Below are 20660 nucleotides of genomic sequence, written 5' to 3' on the forward strand. Positions count from 1 at the left end.
CTTCTTATGACAGATAAGTGAAAACTATGAACAGAGGGGCTGGAGCTGCCCATTAAAGCCTATAGTTTCTTTAAAATCTCGTTTCATTTAAAAAACATATATGTGTATCTTGTATTCTCTTCAATTATAATTTGTTTTAAGTTTGAAAAGTTTTAAGTAACTAATTATGAATTAGAGGCTCTTTATTTTTTCCTTTTCAGTATCTCGAATATACTACTTCAACTCTCCAAGGGTACAAGTACTCAGCTTGAGAAGCTCAGCCTTAGGTCAATTTGATTACGGTGAAGGTAGATATTTACAGTCAAATTGACAAAGATTAATCTTACTGCCACCCCATGGGAAGGATATTAGATGTGGCAGAGTTGTAAAACCAAGAATTCCGTAGTATAAATCTTCCTTTTCAATTGTACTTGCTAGTTTATTTATACACTTTACATACAATGAATAAAGTATTTTGCTGGAGTAAAGAGATTCAATTGTTTTTAAAAGTAATAATGAACAAACTTACCAATATTTTCTTCAGACAGTCTTAAAATCTCCTGGAACTGAGGTTTTACCTAAGCAACCCAAAGAAAAGATCCAGAAAGTCTCAAGTTCAAGAGACCAATCAATGGTTAAATAAATAAAATGTTTACTACCACTACTTATTTATTTATTTTGTTTTATAGATTGTTGATTCAAGTAGTCAAAAACATAACAATTCTTAAGAGCCATAGGAAAAAAGAAGAGTTAAGTTACTGAAAACAACACCTTTTAGAGATAAAATATTTAAAAGAATCAATTCGGGTCAGCAAGTTTTCTGAAGGGTCTTTAGTTTCCTTCACTAAATTAAAATAATTTCCAAGGTGATTTTAAGTGCTTGAAATTACTACCTCCTAAAACTGACCTTGATGTTAGAAAGGGTATTTAGGCAGATATTATATGATTAGAATTATTGAAAAAATTTGCTGTATATAAAAGGAATGAAATTCCATTCATTTAGGGTATTCAATAAGTAACATATTCATCATGTGATATCCACTGGCTTAGGTTAGTCTTTAACGTCTTCAAAATTTAACTTTAAACATCAAGTACAGAATTTAATTAAAATTTTAAGTTAAAGCAAATGCTTGTTTCAATTTTTTATTTTTAACATTATTGGATTTCAGATTTCAGGCCACTGAAGTCAACCACTTACTGTTAAGTGCTAAAATGAACTCCTAATTTTTTTTGTAAAAAAAGTAAAATAAATAACAGCTACTTCTTTTGGAGATGTCAAACAAATTGTGCCAAGCGTGATTACCAGTAAAATCAAATCATATTTGTTTAATAATTACATGTTAGTGAAAAATGTAAAATGATTTTGTTTCTTCTACAATAACATCAAGCTCTGGTTTTTGTCCTCCTATTGACAGGTCAGGCATATTAATTTACAAATTCAATTTAAACTGAGATGTAGACCACTGTGAAAAGATTAATCTACAGAATCAGACTTATAGAATTAAATGACACTGAAGCAACTTCTTCATTTCACACATGGAAAGATTAAGCACAGATACATTAAATGATTTATCATAGGATACAAACATAACAGGGTCATAACCCATTTTCCGAATTCCGTCCAGTCCACTATACCAAACTGTCATGCTCTAAATGTTTCAGTAACTACAGGTTTAATAGTAAAGAGCTAAACAAAATTTTTACCCTTTAAATGTCTTGATTAACATTTGATTATAGCAATGACATCTTTTTATGTTTTTATTAGAGCTCTAAAGAACTGACTTAACAATATGCTATGAAGACAAATGGATTAACAGGATTGAAGAAGAAAGTGGGACCTAAGGACATTCCAATTTAATATCTAAAACTACAGAATAGCCTAGGTAGGCAAATGTGACAGTGATTGAAATATGTAGCATTTATCTCAAGTGTCCATTCTATTCCAAGAGCTTATATCTTGTAGCAAGTATTCTATACAAGCTGCTTTGATTCTATAATCACCTGAAGTTTTGACCAAAGCATGCTGAGCAAATGGCTGCTTCCTGAATCTGTGGTAGATGGTAAAGTACCAGAAGCACATTCAAAGAATCACAGCTGAGTCCCCTAGCTGATACTTCCTATGCTAGAAAGCTTTGAGATATCCACAGTCAGTAGATCTTATAACCAAATCTGGATACAAACTAAGTTTTGGCTAAATCATCTTCTGAAAATGAATAAAGAGAAGAATATTACTGACTAGAATTTTCTTTTACTATCACAGTTTTCTAAGGTAATAAAAGATAATTTGAATAAAGGAAGGGCTCACGCTTTTATTTACTCTGCTATAGCATTAATTAACACATTACATTTCTATGTCTCTTGCATACAAGAAAACATGGAATACAAGTTTTTACCTTAGTGTTTGTAAAAATTTTGCCAAATGTCCGGCAAAGGCGCCAGAAAAATCTGGAGAATTCATGGACACAGGTAGTTGAAGTAACATTAATTTTGCCAACTATTTCTATAAGCTGTGGCAACCTGAATATGAAAGGAAAGAAAAATAGGCAGGGGTACAAATAAATTATTGTTTCCTTGCCAATTTCTGAAACAATGCAAATCTAACAATATCTTCTGTTCTGCTTTTCATAGCTAGTAAAATTGGAATGCAAAGGAGTTGTTTGGAACCCTTTGCAAAGTCTTCAGTTTATATTCTATAAATTTCTTAAAATAAATTCTAACTGATTGCCATAAAATATATGGAATCTTAATGGTAGGGTTCTAAGTATGGAGTTAATGACACTCAAATCAATGGAGCTGATATTTCATACAAGAGCTTGGCTAACATGGCATCATCCACTTCAGCCTCAAAAATGAAAAGTCTGGATGTAGTTTAAAATCCATCACCACTTGTAGACAATAAGGCAGCAGATAGGTCTTCTGACATAATACAGCAGCACCATCTCCATAGATAAATAACTACGTATCTAGTAGTATAAATCTCCTCTCCTAAAGAAATTTACCATAGATGATGCCAAGTTATGTTTTGCTATTTGTTTTTTAATATTTTGTTATATTTTGTCCCTCAGTGCCCAGGCTAAATATAGTGAGCTACCTTTCATTCAACTGATTGAGATGTACCAAATGAATACGGAGATGGTAACTTACAATTGATTGACAACCCATAGTAAACTCTCCCAGCCTGTTGTACCCTCGTGTTCCAGCTGGTAATCATAAAGTTGTAGCAGTACTGCCAATTGCTCACGACTTCCAATAATAGTAGACACATCTTGAAGAGGCGACATAGGCCGAGGGAACCTAGTCACTATAAAAATTAGAAGCAAAAAATAAATCACATAGAAAATGACAGTTTGGAAAGTTAGCTATTCTGTCAAAAGAAAAGTAAGGTTCTGCCTCCTAATATTTATTTAGCTTATTATAGACTTTAAATATAAAACTAAAATATATTAATTAAACCATTTTTAGAGAAAAATGAAATACAGTTGATCCCTGTACAATCAGGGGTTAATCTGCCTACAACTTATAGTCAGCCCTCTGTATCAGAGGTTCTTCCACATCCACAAATTCAACCAACCACAGACCATGTAGTACTATAACATTAACTATTGAAAAGTATTCACATATAAGTGGACTTGTACAGTTCAAACTCCTGTTGTTTAAGGATCAACTGTAAATTTTTGTCATATGTGAACAAATTTAGCAAATCTCAAAAATTAGGATTTTATGAGACTAAATAACTAGTAAATGAATATTGTAATGAAAGAGCTTGCCAGTGAAGAGTAAAATTTCACTTAAATTAAAATTGGCCACAAAATAAGATCTCAGCTAAAATATGGATTTGAATTTGGTTTTAAAAAAATAGAAATACTTGTAATTCCACCAGACTGTTTATGTCAAAAACTAATAACTATGATAAAATATTTCCTTCAGGCAGCAAGAAACTAATAGGTTGACAGCAGGGAAAAACTGTTTAATACCAGAGAATAATGACCTAAAATACATTAAAACTTGAGCTGAACAGGCTTCTTAAGTATTTAATCTCCAATATTAAATGATTTATTTAAAAAATGTTCCATAGTTTGATAAACATTAAGTTACTATAAAGTGTTAAAACCAGTGACCAGTAAGATAAAGCAAAATTATTATTAAAAAATGTATTATAAATATTATAACCAGAGTCTCATGTATATACTTTAAAAGTTTTGGAGGAAAAACTGAAAAAATTACTTTTAAAATTATGTAAATAAAACATGAATATACACTAGCATATTGTAAAATTTGAACACATCAATAAAATCTATGATTCTACAGATCATAATTAGATTCCAGGTTATTAAAGAACAGGTCTTAGATGGCTGTTAAGTGAATAATGCTACCAACAGCTCATTAACTGTTGAACAGAAATTCCTAAGGGCCTAGCAACTCCTGCATAGAGGTTAACACCCTAAAAAGACACAATTAAGGATGCAGCATTTTCTCAAAACATATTAATGGTGTAATGATAATTATTAAACTTAAGAAAACATGCAATAACTTTAAAAGTGCTCAAAGACAAAATTAAGATGGTATCGTCCTCCTATGCTGCCCAAGGCTTTTAACAATATCTTAAGTACAGATAAAGGTTATCCCTTGCTAGCTGAAGTCTCCTATTTGATATCATAGTACACACACAAACAAACAAATAAATGAATTTAGGTAACATGGTATCCCATACTATCTGAGGTTTCTGCTTGAGTTGTCATTACCTCAACCTAGGAATCAAATAGATTTGGATGGTGAGGGATATCTGTACTTCATATTTCTATATTGTTGAAGCATATCTGATAATTTCAAAAAGGATTATATCATATTGGTCACAATCTGTGATACTATGATGGAATGTATCAATATATTATTCCTTCAAAAATACTGACAAATTATTGAAAAATAGTGGAACAGTTAAAAGTAAATCAGATAATGTCAAGATTTATTACAGGCAAAGTGAGGTCCAAAGATTTAAAGCTAGGTCCAACAGAAGCAAAACAATGTCAAGAAATAAGCAATTACTTGGATAACTCAGTTCTAACAGATAATCAATCAGAATGGTTCAGGGATCTCAAAACATTATTCTATTTAAAAAGATTTTTAAAAATTTAAGCATCTAACTTGTAACCATACAGAAGAGTCCCCAGAACGCCATTTTAATAGGTATTTTATTGTCAAAAAATAACCACAATTATTCAAATCCAGCAAAATAACAACTGTTATGACTCTTCAATGTATTTCCCTCTCACTAGAATGTAAGCTCTTCATGGCAGAGATATTTGTCTGTTTTGTTTATGAGTGTATCCCAAGTGTTTAAAATAGTGCCTGACATAAATATTAGCTAGTGCTCTGGAATTTTCATTATGTAAGAGAAAACTATTAAATCTTCACTTGTAATAAACTGTATCCCAAATTATACAGATGTACATACAGATAGACACAGAGACATAGATATATAGACTATATATATAGATAGATCTATATATATATAGATAGATATATAAGGATATAATATTTCCTCATTTATAATAAATGTATTATAACCTACATGTGAGAATAATAACATTTACAGTTACTATTAAAAGTCAGAGGGTCAAATTAAGTCAATAAGAACTTAAAAGATTATTTTTGGCATGATGAAGACATAATCACAAGGAAAGGTCACATAAACACCAGAAGAAATATGTTCAGGATGGTAAAGTAGTTTTGAAAATTTTCTATCTAATCTCTAACATGTGCTTGGCAGGCAATAGGTGACATTTAAGAATTATTTGCTAAATGAATGAATGATAGCAAGTGCTGTGGGTTGAACTGTGGGTCTCCCTTAAAAATTTATATGTTGAAGTCCGAACCCCTAGAACCTCAGAATGTGACCTTATTTGGAAATATTGTTGTTGCAGATATAATTAGATAAGATGAAGTCATACTGGAATAGCGTGGACTTCTAATGCAATATAACTGATCTTATAAAAGGGAAATTTGGACAGAGACAAGTGCATGTGCGTGCACACACACACACATGGAGAACAGAATGTGAAGGTGAAGGCAGAGACTGGGGTGATGTATCTACAAGCCAAAGAACACCAGAGATTGCCAGCAAACCACCAGAAGCGAGGAGAGAGGCATGAAACAGCTTTTCCCTCACAGCCTTCAGAAGGAACCAACCTTACTGACAACTTGATCTCAGACTTCTAGAGAGCTCACTTCAGAACTGTGAAACAATAAATATCTGCTGTTAAAGTACTAAGTTTATGGTACTTCGTTATGCTGGCCCCAGCAGAACAATACAGCAAGACAGAAAGAAAAAGAGAGGGAATTAGAAAGACAGGAAAGTCCCTAGGCAGATGAAGTGTCTTAATGAGTGAAGGGGTAGAACCTAAAGTAGCCAGCTGTGAGCGCTTTATGAAGATTTATCTTAAAAGTTTGAATTTTCATTCTCCTCAATATCATTAAAAAATATTAAACTAACTCTACCCCATCCATTCTCAATTTTCGAAGTAAAACTGGCATTCTAACAGTATACACCATTTTTATGCTGTGCTTTGTGTATTCTTGGACACACTGCTTCATATCCCAAAGATTATAGGTAGCCCAGTTTACTTTACATGAAAACTATAATTCTAAAAACACTGTGTGTTGATTTTCTCAATGTTATAATTCTTTTGTCTATCAGAAGCCCGTAAGAGACACGGCTAATTCACAAATCTGAAAAAGCTGCAAAGGAATCTCATACATAGTAATAATTTGTCTATAGCCGTTTATCCTGGGGGTTAGGTGCAGTGGGGCTACCACGTACCATGGATCAAAGGTCACTTACTAGTTAGCTAGACTTTGAGCTAAGAAAATACTGGCTCTTGCTATCAATTTCATGTATTTCTGAAAATAAATCATATTCTTTTTTTGGAAAAAAAAGAAACTGTGCTGCATATGCTTATATTCCTATCAAGGACATAGCAGGAAAGAGTAATTACATTTACCTTCCCCTACTGAAAATAAGATGAAATAGCTGGGGAAGAAAAAATATAAAGAAAGTGGAAATGAAAAGCTTCATAAACTGGTTCTGGTAACTATTAATTCAGCTCTATTAATGAAAGAAAATGCTTATTTCTGACTTATAACACTGAAAAAAAGGCTATAATAAAAGCCTCTAGATTAAGAATGGAAAGAAAGTACAAATATTATAAAATACTACCACGAGGCTTATCCATAAAAGATGAAGCCACATAGTTCACCCCAGATATCATACAATCTACGACCATGCAGTTCCACACATATAATACATTTTAGTAATTATGCTGTCATATAAAGTGACTTTTACATTTTTAATCAGAAACAATTCTTTGGAAAGCTAAGCTGTTAATATTCTACATCTTCCTTCCATAATTTAAGTTCAGTACCTTCTATCTGTGGCACTTCACCATGAAGCTTGGCTTTGCTGGAGAAAGGTGCGTTCTGTAGCACTAATGCAAAGAGAGATGGGATCAAGGACTGCAAGGCAGACAGATACATGTGGAGCTTATGTTCATCCAGCCCATGCTCTCCTTCCTGAAATATAAGGAGGTGAAAGCTAACTTTAGACTTCTGAGGTTATGTATTTATGATGTTCTTCCTTTCTGTGGCAAACAATAAGACATTTAAGGACGTGTATGTTAGACTCAAAGCATCACACCTAATGGAGATGACCATGAATCTTTTCTGAATTTCTCTGAGTATGAGAAAATGTGAAGTACTAAGGCACTGTGGAAGTAATAGAATCTTTTGTATGGAAAACTTTAGGATGAACATCAGTCATTTCATTTGTATGGAACTTCTTTTACAGGGTTTTTTCTTTTAAGAGGGTCTTATCTTTTGACATTTTATAAGTCAGGTTAAAGAAATTAAAGTGAGCCACAGGAATCATTTTAAACGCTCAACTGCTAAACGAGCAGGAGTACTTGCTATTCCTAACTTCTTTTATAGATTTGGTGACAACTGTATTTGCCAGCATTGGAAGCACTTTAAAATAATTCAATGTATAGATAAAATGTAGGAGAAGAAATGTCAAAAGAAAACAAAAGAAAGAGATAACAGAAAAAAAAAGAGTAAAAGGATCACTATGGTACACAGAAACCAAATATTAAAGTGAAAAATAGAATCATTAGAGAGGAAAGCATTTATTGCTGTTCAAATCCACTTGAGATGTCATTACTATATTATAAATAACAACTGTGTCAGAAATATCAGATATGTTAGTTTTTTACTATCAAGTTCTAAATTAGTTAATTTCTTCATGTAAGAATTACCTTGTGTGCTGAATACTGCAGCTATGTTTAGCAACAATGTGGAATTAGCTGTGTTATGAAATCGAACTAAAAAAAAAAAACAGGTACAGGGCTTCCCTGGTGGTGCAGTGGTTAAGAATCCGCCTGCCAGTGCAGGAGAAATGGGTTCGAGCCCTGGTCCGGGAAGATTCCCACATGCCGCGGAGCAATTAAGCCTGTGTGCCACAACTACAGAGCCTGTGCTCTAAAGCCCGCAAGGCACAACTACTGAGCCGGCGTGCTGCAACTACTGAAGCCCGCACGCCTAGAGCCTGTGCTCCGTAACGAGAGAAGCCACCACAATGAGAAGCCTGCGCACTGCATGAAGAGTAGCCCTGGCTTGCTGCAACTAGAGAAAAGCTCACGCGCAGCAAGGAAGACCCAATGCAGCCAAAAATAAATAAATAAATTTTTATAAAACCCCAAAAAAACAAACAAACAAAAGAACCAGGTATGGATAATTCTCAGATAGAAGGAATGCAAATATTAAAAAAAAATACTTAAAAAAATTCCCTAGGTTTCATAAAAAGGAGTACTTCAGTATAGTTGTCTATTTATAGTTTTTTTAACACCCATTTTAAAATTTATAGAAAAAATGGCCCAATTTTTAAATTAAATGAATACATGTGTATACATATGAGACTATCTACAGAGTAGTTAAAATACATTATGTTAAGAGCCTTTAAAATCTGGGGGTAAAAAGGGCAAGAGTTTGGTTTTAGAGACTGATATCAGATCCTGGTTCTGTCATGTGACAGCTTTGGGACCCTGAGCAAATTACTTAAACACTCAGTTTCCACACAAAAAACAAAATATAATTCAAATGATTATAAGAATGAAATAACATACTTTATAAAGTATCTACCTTAACGGTACATAATCAATACGCATTAAAGAAATGTTTTTCCTCTAGACTTTAAAAGAAACTTTTAATACAAAAATTAGAACAAGAAGTTTCTATTGTTTCTTCAATTCTTTTACTTGGGAAGAATGGAAAGTTCCCTTTAAAAAGTCAGGACGTGAACTACTGCAGTGAAAAAAAGGTAACGCATTTTGACACTGTATAAATAAGAAAACTTTAGAGACTCATATTTTAGTTATCCCTGCATTCTGGGAACTGATGCTGACACTTTATCTAAAATATTTAAGTCTTCAGAAGAGGCTAGGAAGAGGTAGCACTGTGAATAGTATACGAGTTAGTGCCACAAAGGTGCTATTTTAGCTAAAAAAAGGCAGACCATGCTCTTTCTCCTCTAGCTTCAGTCAAGCAAAACTTCCTCAAATCTCCCTTGGCTCCAGACCAATAGAATCTTTAACAGGTAGTTAATTAGAATGTTCACTAAGTGGTACTTTCTGTCTTTGTTCCCCCAACATTCTCTCAAGATGCCTTAGAACACACCTTTTAAATTTCTATTAACTATATAAATAAAGGAAGTATTTACCCTGAGAAGTTTTTCAATCTTGTTCAGCAATGTAGGTATAAGATGAGACTGTAAATTTCCAAGTTCTGTAGTCCAGGCAGCATAAGCTGGTAAAAATACTTGATGTGTTGCACTAACTACTCTTTCTGAGGGGTCACCCAAGGCTGACAGCAACAATTCAAAACCCTGCCAAAAGGAAATAGGCAAAACGTAGATTAAAAAAAAAAAAACCTAAAAAACATAATAATACGTAATAAATATACACTGCAGTACATTTAGCAGACATTTTAAGCAAGAAAGAAAACCATTCATAATCCTATCCTTCCCAATTTCTTTAAAGAAAAATGTCATTTATCCGTTGATGGGAAAACCAAAGAGAAAGGGTGGTAACATGGCATGCTTGTTGCCAATGTACCGCCAGAAAGCTGTGTCAGATACTATAAATGAATCAAAGCATCTCCTTGAAATAGCAGAACTGAAACCAGGCAGCCAACTTCAACTGGTTAAAGTTGACACGTCTGCCATCCCTACTATAGATTATAGGATATCTGAATCAGAGATTTGGAATATTATACTATTTGGAATTTTATAATGAAATAAATGGGATTCGTTCTGAAAAACATACCTGTTGATATTTGTCTGGATCATCAATGTATCCCATAATGATACCAAGGCTTTTGATCACAGCTTCTCTTACCAAATCTGCCTTATCTTCCATTAACATCTGTTGCAACATTGAAAGAACCAAGGAGCTACGGATTTCTTTCTGAAAATAAACAGGAACATGTTTTACTATTTATTTACACTAGCAGCAGAAAAGGACAGAAAATAATGAGATATCCATGTATTCAAAATCTAGATTAAATATATATTAACATGTTGCTATGTTTGCTTCAAGTCCTCATTTTTGAAAGACATAAGACATTAGAGATACAGCTGAAATATCACTCTTCTCCACCCTCTCCCCCTTCCTCCAACTCCCTCTCTAAAGATAACATCTACCCTGAACTTGGTATTAATCATCTCCCAGCATATTTTTGTATTTTTACTAAATATGTGTCAATCCCTCAAACCTTTACAGTGCCCTTTTGGCCAATCAACAGTCAACACTCTGCTATAAACAGACAATGACTCTTCTACCACTACCTGTACAACTCAGATAAGAGCACTGAGAGTCATAACAATAGGAGGGATTACAAAAATCACTCTGGTAAGCAAAACATTTGCCTGGGGTAGGAGTGTGGAAACAAAATCCTGGTGTTCTGTTTTCTGAAGAACTGAGAAAAAATATTAAAACAGGATGATGAAACATGAGAGTAAACTTTAAAAGTGCTTAAAAAACTGTGTTGATATTTTCAGACGCTATTTAATATAATGTCAACCACTGTTGTGTCTTAATTTCACACAATTTTTTCCCCATGGTTTTAGCCTAATTAATGTCTGAGGTTAGAATAAAGTGTTACTGTTATACAAATTCTTGCCCTTCCTTCCCTTTTTTTGTACCATTATTGTAAGTTGACAAATTTATATAATTCTTTAAACTTGTTTAAGTTACTTTTACATATAATAGTTAAAATAAAAGGATATGATCATTTTCATAAATTTACAGTGTGATCTGGTATGCAAAGCAAAGTCTTAAAAGACATTTTTAAATGACCTAGCTTTTGTTTTGACTTTTAGAGACAAAAATATATGTAAGTTTAGCAAATTTTGGTTACATTTAGGTTGGTGAATATGCCTTTTGGTACAGCCATGTTTATTTACCCTTTAGGCTAAAATTGCTCCCCCCAATTTTTTTTAAAGTGTATTAAAAGGGCTTTTTGGTTAATATCAGCACAGGCAAAAGGACAGAGGTGAGTAAACTTCAGCTGGGTATTTGCTTTGCAATGATCTAGCCTGAGGTCAACTGTGGCAGTTAGTTTCAGTATGCTAAGGGAACCCACAGGACAAGTCAGGATGCTTTACTCCATTTAAGCCATGACCACACTGAGGTTTTACTGTTACCAGTTACAGTGGGGAACAAGAAAGTGGAGGTCCATGTAGGAAACATTAAGTCCATTATTAATACAGCTTAGCATTCTAGTACTAGGAGCAGTGTGGAACAGTTTCCTTCTTCTTTGATAGCATGTGATGTTCATCTCTGTCTTGGAACAATAAATAATAGGATGCTCAAACTCACTCATGTATCACAACAATAAGATACTTTTCTCTTAAAAGATAGGCAAACATTAAAAATAAAGTGATTATGCCCAGTTGAAGTATGGTAAGATAAGAACTCCAACGCACTGTTGACAGGAGTACAATCTGTGCTATCTTGGTTGGGGGCAATTTAACACTGTCAAAATAAAAAATGCAAATGTTAAAAGCAGCAAGATACACAGGTATTAATGGTTTGTGAAATTTAAAAATGAAGACTCCCTTGTGTACATTTTTAAATTTCACATACTGTTAATATCTCTGTATTTTGCTTCTTTTAACACACAGAGTAATTAATTCTGGGTAAGAAAAATTTAAAGGATGTAAAAATGCAAGCTGGTAACAGGCATAAATTTTCATTCTCTGTAAGTATTAATTAAAAATCATTACCCAAAGATGTAATCTTTGGGGATAATGATTAGGGTCAGGGAAGTCTTTGACTTTCATTTTATTCTTTTCTATACTGCATGAAAATTTATTTTTAACAAAATAAAAAAAATGTTACTGGGAGTGAGACTATGAATTATTCTTTATATTTTTCTGAGTAAAAAACCAAAATTTTTATTTATTTATTTTTAAAATTTATTTTATTTATTATTTTTGGCTGTGTTGGGTCTTCGTTGCGGTGCGCAGGCTTCTCAATGTGGTGGCTTCTCCTGTTGTGGGCCACAGGCTCTAGACGTGTGCGCTTCAGTAGTTGCAGCACATGGGCTCAGTAGTTGTGGCTCGCGGGCTCCAGAGCACAGGCTTGGTAGTTGTGGCGCATGGGCTTTGTTGCTCCGCGGCATGTGGGATCTTCCTGGACCAGGGATCGAACCCGTGTCCCCTGCATTGGCAGGTGGATTCTCAACCACTGGGCCACCAGGGAAGCCCCAAAATTTTACTTTTTAAAAAGACAATTGACTATTGGTTTCTCACTCTTCACCAAAGATTATGAGGTAACAGTAAATGCAACATAAACAGCTCCTGTATTATACAATTCCAATTTTTGTACCCCTTTAAAAGAACAATCTTACAGAAAGGACCCTTTAAGGCAGATGTCAGCAAACTTTCTATAATGGGCCATATGGTATATACTCTTGGCTTTGTGGCCAAAAAGTCTCTGTTGCAGCTATTCAGCTCTGCTGTTGCAGTGTGATAGCGGACACAGACAATACACAGCAAATGGGTGTGCTTGTGTACCAATAAAAGTTTATTTATAAAAATAGGCTGTGGACTAGATTTGGTTCCAGGCTGTATTTTGTCAAGCTCTGCTTTAAACTATGGTTGTTTAAATTAAAATAATTTTTGATGTCACCTCATTTCTCTACCCCTTCTAAGCCCTTGACCTATGGGAAGATACCTAAAAGGGGCACAACAGTGCAGTGGTTCTCAATCTTTTGGTGGCAGGATTCCTTTAGTCATTTAAAAATTAATGAGCACCTCAAACAGCTTTTGTTTGGGTGGGTAATATCTATTGACATTTATCATATCAGAAATAAAATAAGAGAAATTAAAAATGATTAATCATTAAAAACAATAAACTCATTAAAGGTTAACATGAATAATGAAATTATAATTTTAATGAAAATAACTAATCAAAAAATTAGTGAGAAGAATGGTGTTGTTTTATATTTTGTGCGAATCTCATTGATGTCTGACTTAAAAGAAGATAGATCCTCTTAACTGCTCAGCATTCAACTGTGTTGTACTGTTTTGGTTGAAGTATTTGAGAAAATCTGGCCTCACACAGACATATAATTGAAAAAGGGAGAGGTATTTTCATAGCCTCTTCTGATGAGAATAGAAGCTGTCAAGCTCACAGTGGTGAATACAAGTTTTCCAAAATTCTTGTTCTCACTTAGAAGTTCCAGTTTTATCACTGGCAATGAATGCTGTCTACTTGTTTTCCTTGAAATGACAGGTTCCATTTCATTCACTTTCATGAAAATGTCTGTCAAAATCCCAAGTTTGAATAACCACAGCTTTTTTTAGTGGTCTGTCAACTAAAACTGGTTTAGCTTACAACTCGAGTGCTTTTCCTGAAACAGCCATCATAGTTCAGAATGCAGCAAAAGGGCTTGATATGAGTATCTTCCATTTTATTACACAGAATATTAAAATGATGCATACTTAGGGTCAAAATTTAGTAGAATTAATAATTTTACTGATTCACCAAGCTTATTTTTAAGTGAAACTGACTTTTTCTGCGAGTGCATGGCAGTGAAGAATACAATCATTATCTGTCTATTTGGGTGTCACTGCCTTGATCAGTGCTAATGCACTGGCATTGTTGCTCATTACAGCTTTTGCACTAAGAGTGTAAATGTCAACACAGAGAAAAAGTCAAAAAATGTTTCAATATTCTCATGAAAATAATTTTCATCTCATGGGACCCCCAGGGTCCTCAGACCACACTTCGAGAATTGCTGATGAGGTTTAATATATTTATACTCATGCAAAATCAATGGTTAATGTACCTATCTGTCTGCAGTGCCATATGGTGTCAATGTGAGCCTTCTCTTTTTGGCTCATCTTTTTCCTTTGTTAGGACAGAATTTGGATTCAACTGTATAATTACACACCTGAAAAAAAGGTTTCTCTATTGTTACAAAAGGAAGAAAAAGGTTTTTAAGAAAAAATTACAATTCTTACAGGAAGGTAAGGTGCCAGTGCTCCACAAGATTCCGCCACAAGCAATCTTCTTTCTGGGTATTTGTGATTAATCTAGAGTAAAAAATAAATAAACCAAGCATAAACAACATACCCTCCCTTCCTCCAATAGAGAATTATTTTTCACCATAAATCCTGTTAGGAATGCAATAAAGCTTCTTTCTTTTCCACTTCGGGGATCCCTATACCTGGATCAGGATTAAGGGAATCAGGGAGAGCCTAAAAAATGAGGTCACAGGGGTTACCTGTTAAAGAGAAAGAAGATAAAGCAAAGATGAAAATATGGCAAGGTGTCTAGAGATTGTGGGCTTGCCCAAGACTAAGCTGTCCTTAGGATGTCAGGAGCAACCTTCTCCTTCCCTAGCAACATTAGTATATTTTTAAATTTGGAAAACCCAGCTTCTAGATATTTACTGATACAGTCTACAATATGTGCCAGGAATGATTCCTCCGTCCTCTTTTTTTACCTCAGGGATTAGGACGTAAATTAATCGATGATTTAACCAGAGCCCTTGACTGGTGTTATGATTTTGTTTTTAAAGTAAGCAGACGTCAATTCATTCCCGTTTGCATATGCAAGATGATGGGGTTTTGCTATTGTAATGACTACACTGAACCATAACAAAAAATAACAAAAACAAAAAAAATGACACATACTGGGTTTTGTTCCCATATGTCTTCTTCATAGAATATAAATCTTTCTTTGACTGGAAAAGAAGTGTATCTGTTCTCATATTCCCATATGAAAAGGTGACATAATTCATTAATGTATTGGATGCCTAAAATTAAGAAAAGAAATTATGTAGCAATCTATTGGGCAACAAACTGGAGGTAGGCGGCTAGATAGATCACCAATATCCATGTTTATTCAGGTTACAGAAGAGGTGGTGGTAGAGACGATGGTAACTGACATCTCTGAATAAAATTTAATCCAGAAATAGTAACCTCAAAACAAAATGGTTTGAATGTCATAGTATGCAATATGTAAACTTCGATTTTACTTTCCTTTAGTCTAGCAAAATGAGTCTCAAAATTAAATGTACACACAACAATCAACTGTATTCCTATATATTGGTGATAAACAGAAAGTTTAAAAAATTCTATTTACAATAGTATTAAAAAGAATAAAATACTCAGGAATAAATTTTAAAAGTGCATAAGTGATATTCTGAAAACTATAAAACATTACTGAAAGAAATTTTAAAAGACCTAAATAAATGGAACGACATCCTAAATTCATGGATTGAAAGGCTATTAGGATGGCAACATTCTCCAAATTGATCTACAGATTCAACACAATCCCTATAAAATTTCAGCTGGCTTCTTTGCAGAAACTGACAGGCTGATCTTAAAATTCATACAGAAATTCAAGGGACCCAGAATACCTAAAACAATCTTTAAGTACAAGAACCAATTCAAGGGGTTGGGGTTTCTTTGGGGGGTGATAAAATTCTTCTAAAATTGACTGTGGTGATGGTTGTGTAGCTCTGTGACTACAAAAACCACTGAATTGTACAGTTTAAATAGATGAATTGTATGCTCTCTGAATTACATCTCAATAAAAGTTAAAAGAAGAAAATGGAAAAAACTATTTTAAAATTGCATATACATATGTATAACTGTACAGAATTGTAAATTCAAAGTTGTTTCCAAGTTAATTTGACTTTTCAGTGGTTACAGCCTAACCCTAAATTAGTATGCACTATAATCTCTAGATGACATATGGATTGTCAGAGATAATATGGATATATATAATGTTCCCTTTTAAATAATGAATCTAGATACGACTCCACTAAATTCTAAAGAAAAAAATGAATACTCAAAGAAAATGGGAACAGAATTCTAAAAGACCATAAACTTTAGCGATATTCCAGAGGCTAATAATTTTTCTTAAGAATAAGTGACAAAGCTAGTATAAATAAGGCCATGCAATTTGTCTTCATAAGTAAGAAATCCATCTTTTTAAGATGGAAGAATAAGTTACTTAATGACCTAAATATGGAATCTAGAAAGTCAAAGATTCTGAGTTCTAGCAAGGACTGGAATATTACAATTCAACATAAAACCAGAAGTATTGTTAGTAAACAGTGAGTTGAAATATAAATATATATAAACCTCCTACATCAAAGGTTTACACTTTATATTCTGTATATACTTGTAATATATACAAGTATACAATATATACAGATACGATTTCTATTATCTACCTACCTACCTACACATACACACAACCTCTTGCTTTCCCTTGAACTCATTAGTTTGTATATTTTTCATATTTTGTATCTCACTTGATTCAGATCCTTGAACTCAGCAATTTTTGTATTTTGTCTCATTGGATTCAGATTCTTGTCTAAACATCCCTTTCTCAGAGATTCCTTCTCTGACCACCCTTTCTAAAACAGTACTCCCTATCACTCTCTAACCCTTAGCCTACCTTTTTTTTCTTCATAGTTTATAAATTACTAGACATCGTTTCATTTATTTGTTTACTCTTACCTCTCCACTAGGATGTCATTGTCTTTTATTCACCACTGTATCCCTAGTGACTACAACAGTACCTGGCAGTGGAAATAGTGTTAAGTATTTGTTGGAAGAACGAATAAAGCAAAGCAACCCAGAGCTTTCTTAAGGACTATTAAATCACTGTGCTGGGTTATAGAAACAGTAGCATAATTTATATCCCACATATTTCCTAATAGCATTTTTAAAAGATAATATGAACATTTATAATAAATTAGAATACAATAGCTAGGGAAAACCCAGTACAGTTATTTACCTGTTCCCAACACTGTGGTAAAAGTTCAGCTTCTACACGTGTTGGACCAACATGACGTGCAAATGCCACACAACCCGTCAGTATCATTTGCCTGAAAGATAATACAGATGAATAAAGATTCGTATTTGCATAGAAAGCACAACTAGGACAAAGGGTTAAAAAGAGTCAGCTCTAATTAACATGAAGTACAATATTTTTGCACAATTTGTACAATATTTTTGTACAAATTCAACTTTTCACAATGGACAGGCTGCCACCATCCAGCAGTGGCAAAACCATTTGTGAGAGATGTTGTGAAGGGATTCTCTACTGGTGTGAAGCTGAATCTCATAACCTCCTAAGTTAACTTCCCACATATACATTCTGAGATTATATGTTTAAAGCTTCAGTTTCTAATGAATTTCAGTTTCTAGCTACTAAAACAATCAGTGATTATTTTCCCAGTATTTCTATAATTAAAAACTACGATGTCATATTAGTAAAATGATATTTCTTTTTTTATTTAAAAAATTTTAAATTTTTAATTGAAGTATAGCTGATTTAAACTTATTTATTTATTTATTTTTAGTTGCATTGGGTCTTTGTTGCTGCACGTGGGCTTTCTCTAGTTGCGGCGAGTGGGGGCTGCTCTTCGTTGTGGCGCGCAGGCTTCTCACTGCGGTGGCTTCTCTTACTGCGGAGCACGGGCTCTAGGTGCAGGGCTTCAGTAGTCATGGCTCCCGCACTCTAGAGCACAGGCTCAGTACTTGCGGTGCACGGGTTTAGTTGCTCCGTGGCATGTGGGATCTTCCCGGACCAGGGCTCCGACCCGTGTCCCCTGCATTGGCAGGTGGGTTCTTAACCACTGAGCCACCAGGGAAGCCCAAAATGATATTTCTTAAATGAGAATTTTTGGTATTGCACCCAAGATAACTGTGGTAGGCAGCTTCTGACATGGCTCCTAATGAGGTCCATCTCCTGATATTCATGCCCTTGAGTAATCCCATCTCCTTGAGTGTAGACTGGACCCAATGATTTGCTTCTAACGAAAAGAATAATGGCCAAAGTGATGGTATGTCACTTAGGAGATCAGATTACAAAAGCCTGTGATACCCATCTTGTGAGACACTCTCTTCTACCTTCTCAGCTGGCAGGCTTTGATGAAGACACTGCTATGTTGGACAGTTTCATGTGGCTAGAAACTAAAGGCAACTTCTGGCCAAAAGCCAGTGAGGAACCGAGTTCCCCAGTCCAAAGATCCATAAGAAACTGAATCCTGTCAACGACAAAGCTTAGAAGCAAATCCTTCCCCCATGGACCTTGAGGTGGCTATAGCCGCAGCCAACACCTTGACTACAGCTTTATAAGAGACCCTGAAGAAGAAGACCCAGATAAACTGACCCACATAAACTGTGTTATTTTAAACCACTTTCTTTTGGGGTAATTTGTTATGAAATAATATATAAATAACTAATGTGATAATTTCATTTGAATTGATAGATTTATAATTTAAAATTTTAAATAAGACTTTTCACTCTTCAGAATGAAGTTCCATTTAAAATGACTCTGAAAGGCAGAATTGCAAGTTTTTTTACTTTTGATTGACTATGACTTCAAAACAGTAAAACCTGATTTAAAAAAAAAAGTATGTTTTCCATAGATGTTTCAAAGTAGCCAACTTTAAGGAAACCAAAATAGAATGTTTAATTCATACTAATTATAAAAGCCCAGGCATTACTCATTGCTATTTCTCAAAATACATCAATTTAACTTAAACTGAATAATGACCTTACATTTCTATTTAGTTCAGCCAAGTTAGCTACAACTGTTCTCTCAGGCTGAGGAGAATAATAACAGACAAAAAGCATCTGGACAATGAGAAGGGAAATGTTGAGCCAATAAGTCTTCATTGTATATTGCAGCTTCTCCTCACCATAACCTTGTAATTTTTATCTATCTGATTTCCCTTTATATCATTGTCTTCTATGCCTGTTTCTCAACTTTTCTTTTGTTTTTCTATTTTCTCCTACTTTAGGAAGGCAAATAAAGTGAATAAAAGAAAAATAGAAAAAGAAATTCCCAAGCTTTAAGACAACACGTTAGCTGCCTGTTCCCACTGAAAATTTCCAAATGTCTGATCATTTTTACCCCCATAGTATATTAAAATAATGAGAAATTATATATGTACGTTCCAGAAAAATCTGATAATTATAGTAAATGAACTTTGGTGAAATTTAAGCATTTCAAACACACATAAGAAGTATATACTTATATAAGAGCTTCATGTAAAATGACTTTAAATAATGAGTCACCATCACTATACTAAAGATGTACAAACTTGTTCAAAAAATGTTAGTCCCCTCAAAACAAACTTCTTAGTCAGCAGAGTTAAGATTCAAAATTCTAAAAAACAGGACAGTTTTGAAAGACATTTGAAAACAGAAAAGATCAGACGGTCTACAGATTATTAACAGCACTGGAAACAGGCTCCTGTGATAGGAAAAATAAACACTGTTCCTACTTGTAGAAAATCATAGGATAGGAATTATTTGACACAGGTAGAAATATGGTGTTAGTTATGGCTGTCAGCATAGAACTGCCAAAATGCACTACTATCGCTCATAAAATTAAGTTTCTCTTAGGATGCAAGGAAGCTTGAGATTCATTAAGTAAAGTAACAACTGATTATATGTCAAACATATCATGCTAACTTAAAATTTTTGCTTTGTTAGTTTGTTATTCATATATATAGTTAATAAATTGATTAGTTTATTTTAATAAATAACTTTGTTTCTGTAAGGTGAAAGATTTAAGTGTGGAAATGAGTGTTTCAATCCTGACATATCTTGACCTGAAGTAAGGCTATAGGTACTTTTGGCCACCAGGCGGCAGCTGTTAGCTTTACATGCAGAGTCTATGAAAACAGGCTATGTAGAACTAGAGGTTGCCTTGCAAATCTAAAAATGACAATGTAATAAGTGGTATTTAATTGTTAACTAACTTACCAAGATAGGGAATAGTATTTTTCAAGGAGAAAATAAAATATTAATTTTCCTATATAGCACCATCGAATTGTCCTTAGAAAATTTTCAGTTTGCAATGATTGGAACTTGATTGAATTTCCCTTATTTCCATTTGACTAGCATGTAGATTAATCTTGACTGGATCCTGGAAAAACATGTTTCTCTGCTTGCTCAGGTATATTTTGGTAAGGGTAGGAAAGAGATATATGCTTATAGAGTTTTAAAGTCTACATGACTTTTTGTTCTCATAGTGGAGAGATTCCTTGTGTTTAAAATTTTGAGCTTCATTTGTCTTATGGTTCACTTTTATGAT

The 20660-nt window shown here is 33.8% G+C and overlaps 1 protein-coding gene across 6 annotated transcripts in view; it reads right to left on the reverse strand.

Moving 5' to 3' along the window:
• RELCH (RAB11 binding and LisH domain, coiled-coil and HEAT repeat containing) overlaps positions 1-20660 on the reverse strand; it is a 113841-nt gene that overhangs the window by 35022 nt on the left and 58159 nt on the right. For all 6 annotated transcript variants that reach the window (XR_003004495.1, XM_024754856.1, XM_024754857.1 and 3 more), the window contains 8 exons: positions 17346-17436; positions 14552-14623; positions 10347-10487; positions 9743-9907; positions 7398-7545; positions 3124-3280; positions 2373-2496; positions 509-557 (listed from right to left, as the gene is read on the reverse strand). Coding sequence is in view for 5 of the 6 variants with exons in the window: in XM_024754856.1 (XP_024610624.1) it covers positions 509-557; positions 2373-2496; positions 3124-3280; positions 7398-7545; positions 9743-9907; positions 10347-10487; positions 14552-14623; positions 17346-17436 (947 nt within the window). In the remaining variant the exon portion in view is untranslated. The remainder of the gene's footprint in view (positions 1-508; positions 558-2372; positions 2497-3123; positions 3281-7397; positions 7546-9742; positions 9908-10346; positions 10488-14551; positions 14624-17345; positions 17437-20660) is intronic.

Source organism: Neophocaena asiaeorientalis, unplaced genomic scaffold, assembly GCF_003031525.2.
Source record: "Neophocaena asiaeorientalis asiaeorientalis breed wild unplaced genomic scaffold, Neophocaena_asiaeorientalis_V1.1 scaffold124, whole genome shotgun sequence".
NCBI lineage: Eukaryota > Metazoa > Chordata > Mammalia > Artiodactyla > Phocoenidae > Neophocaena > Neophocaena asiaeorientalis.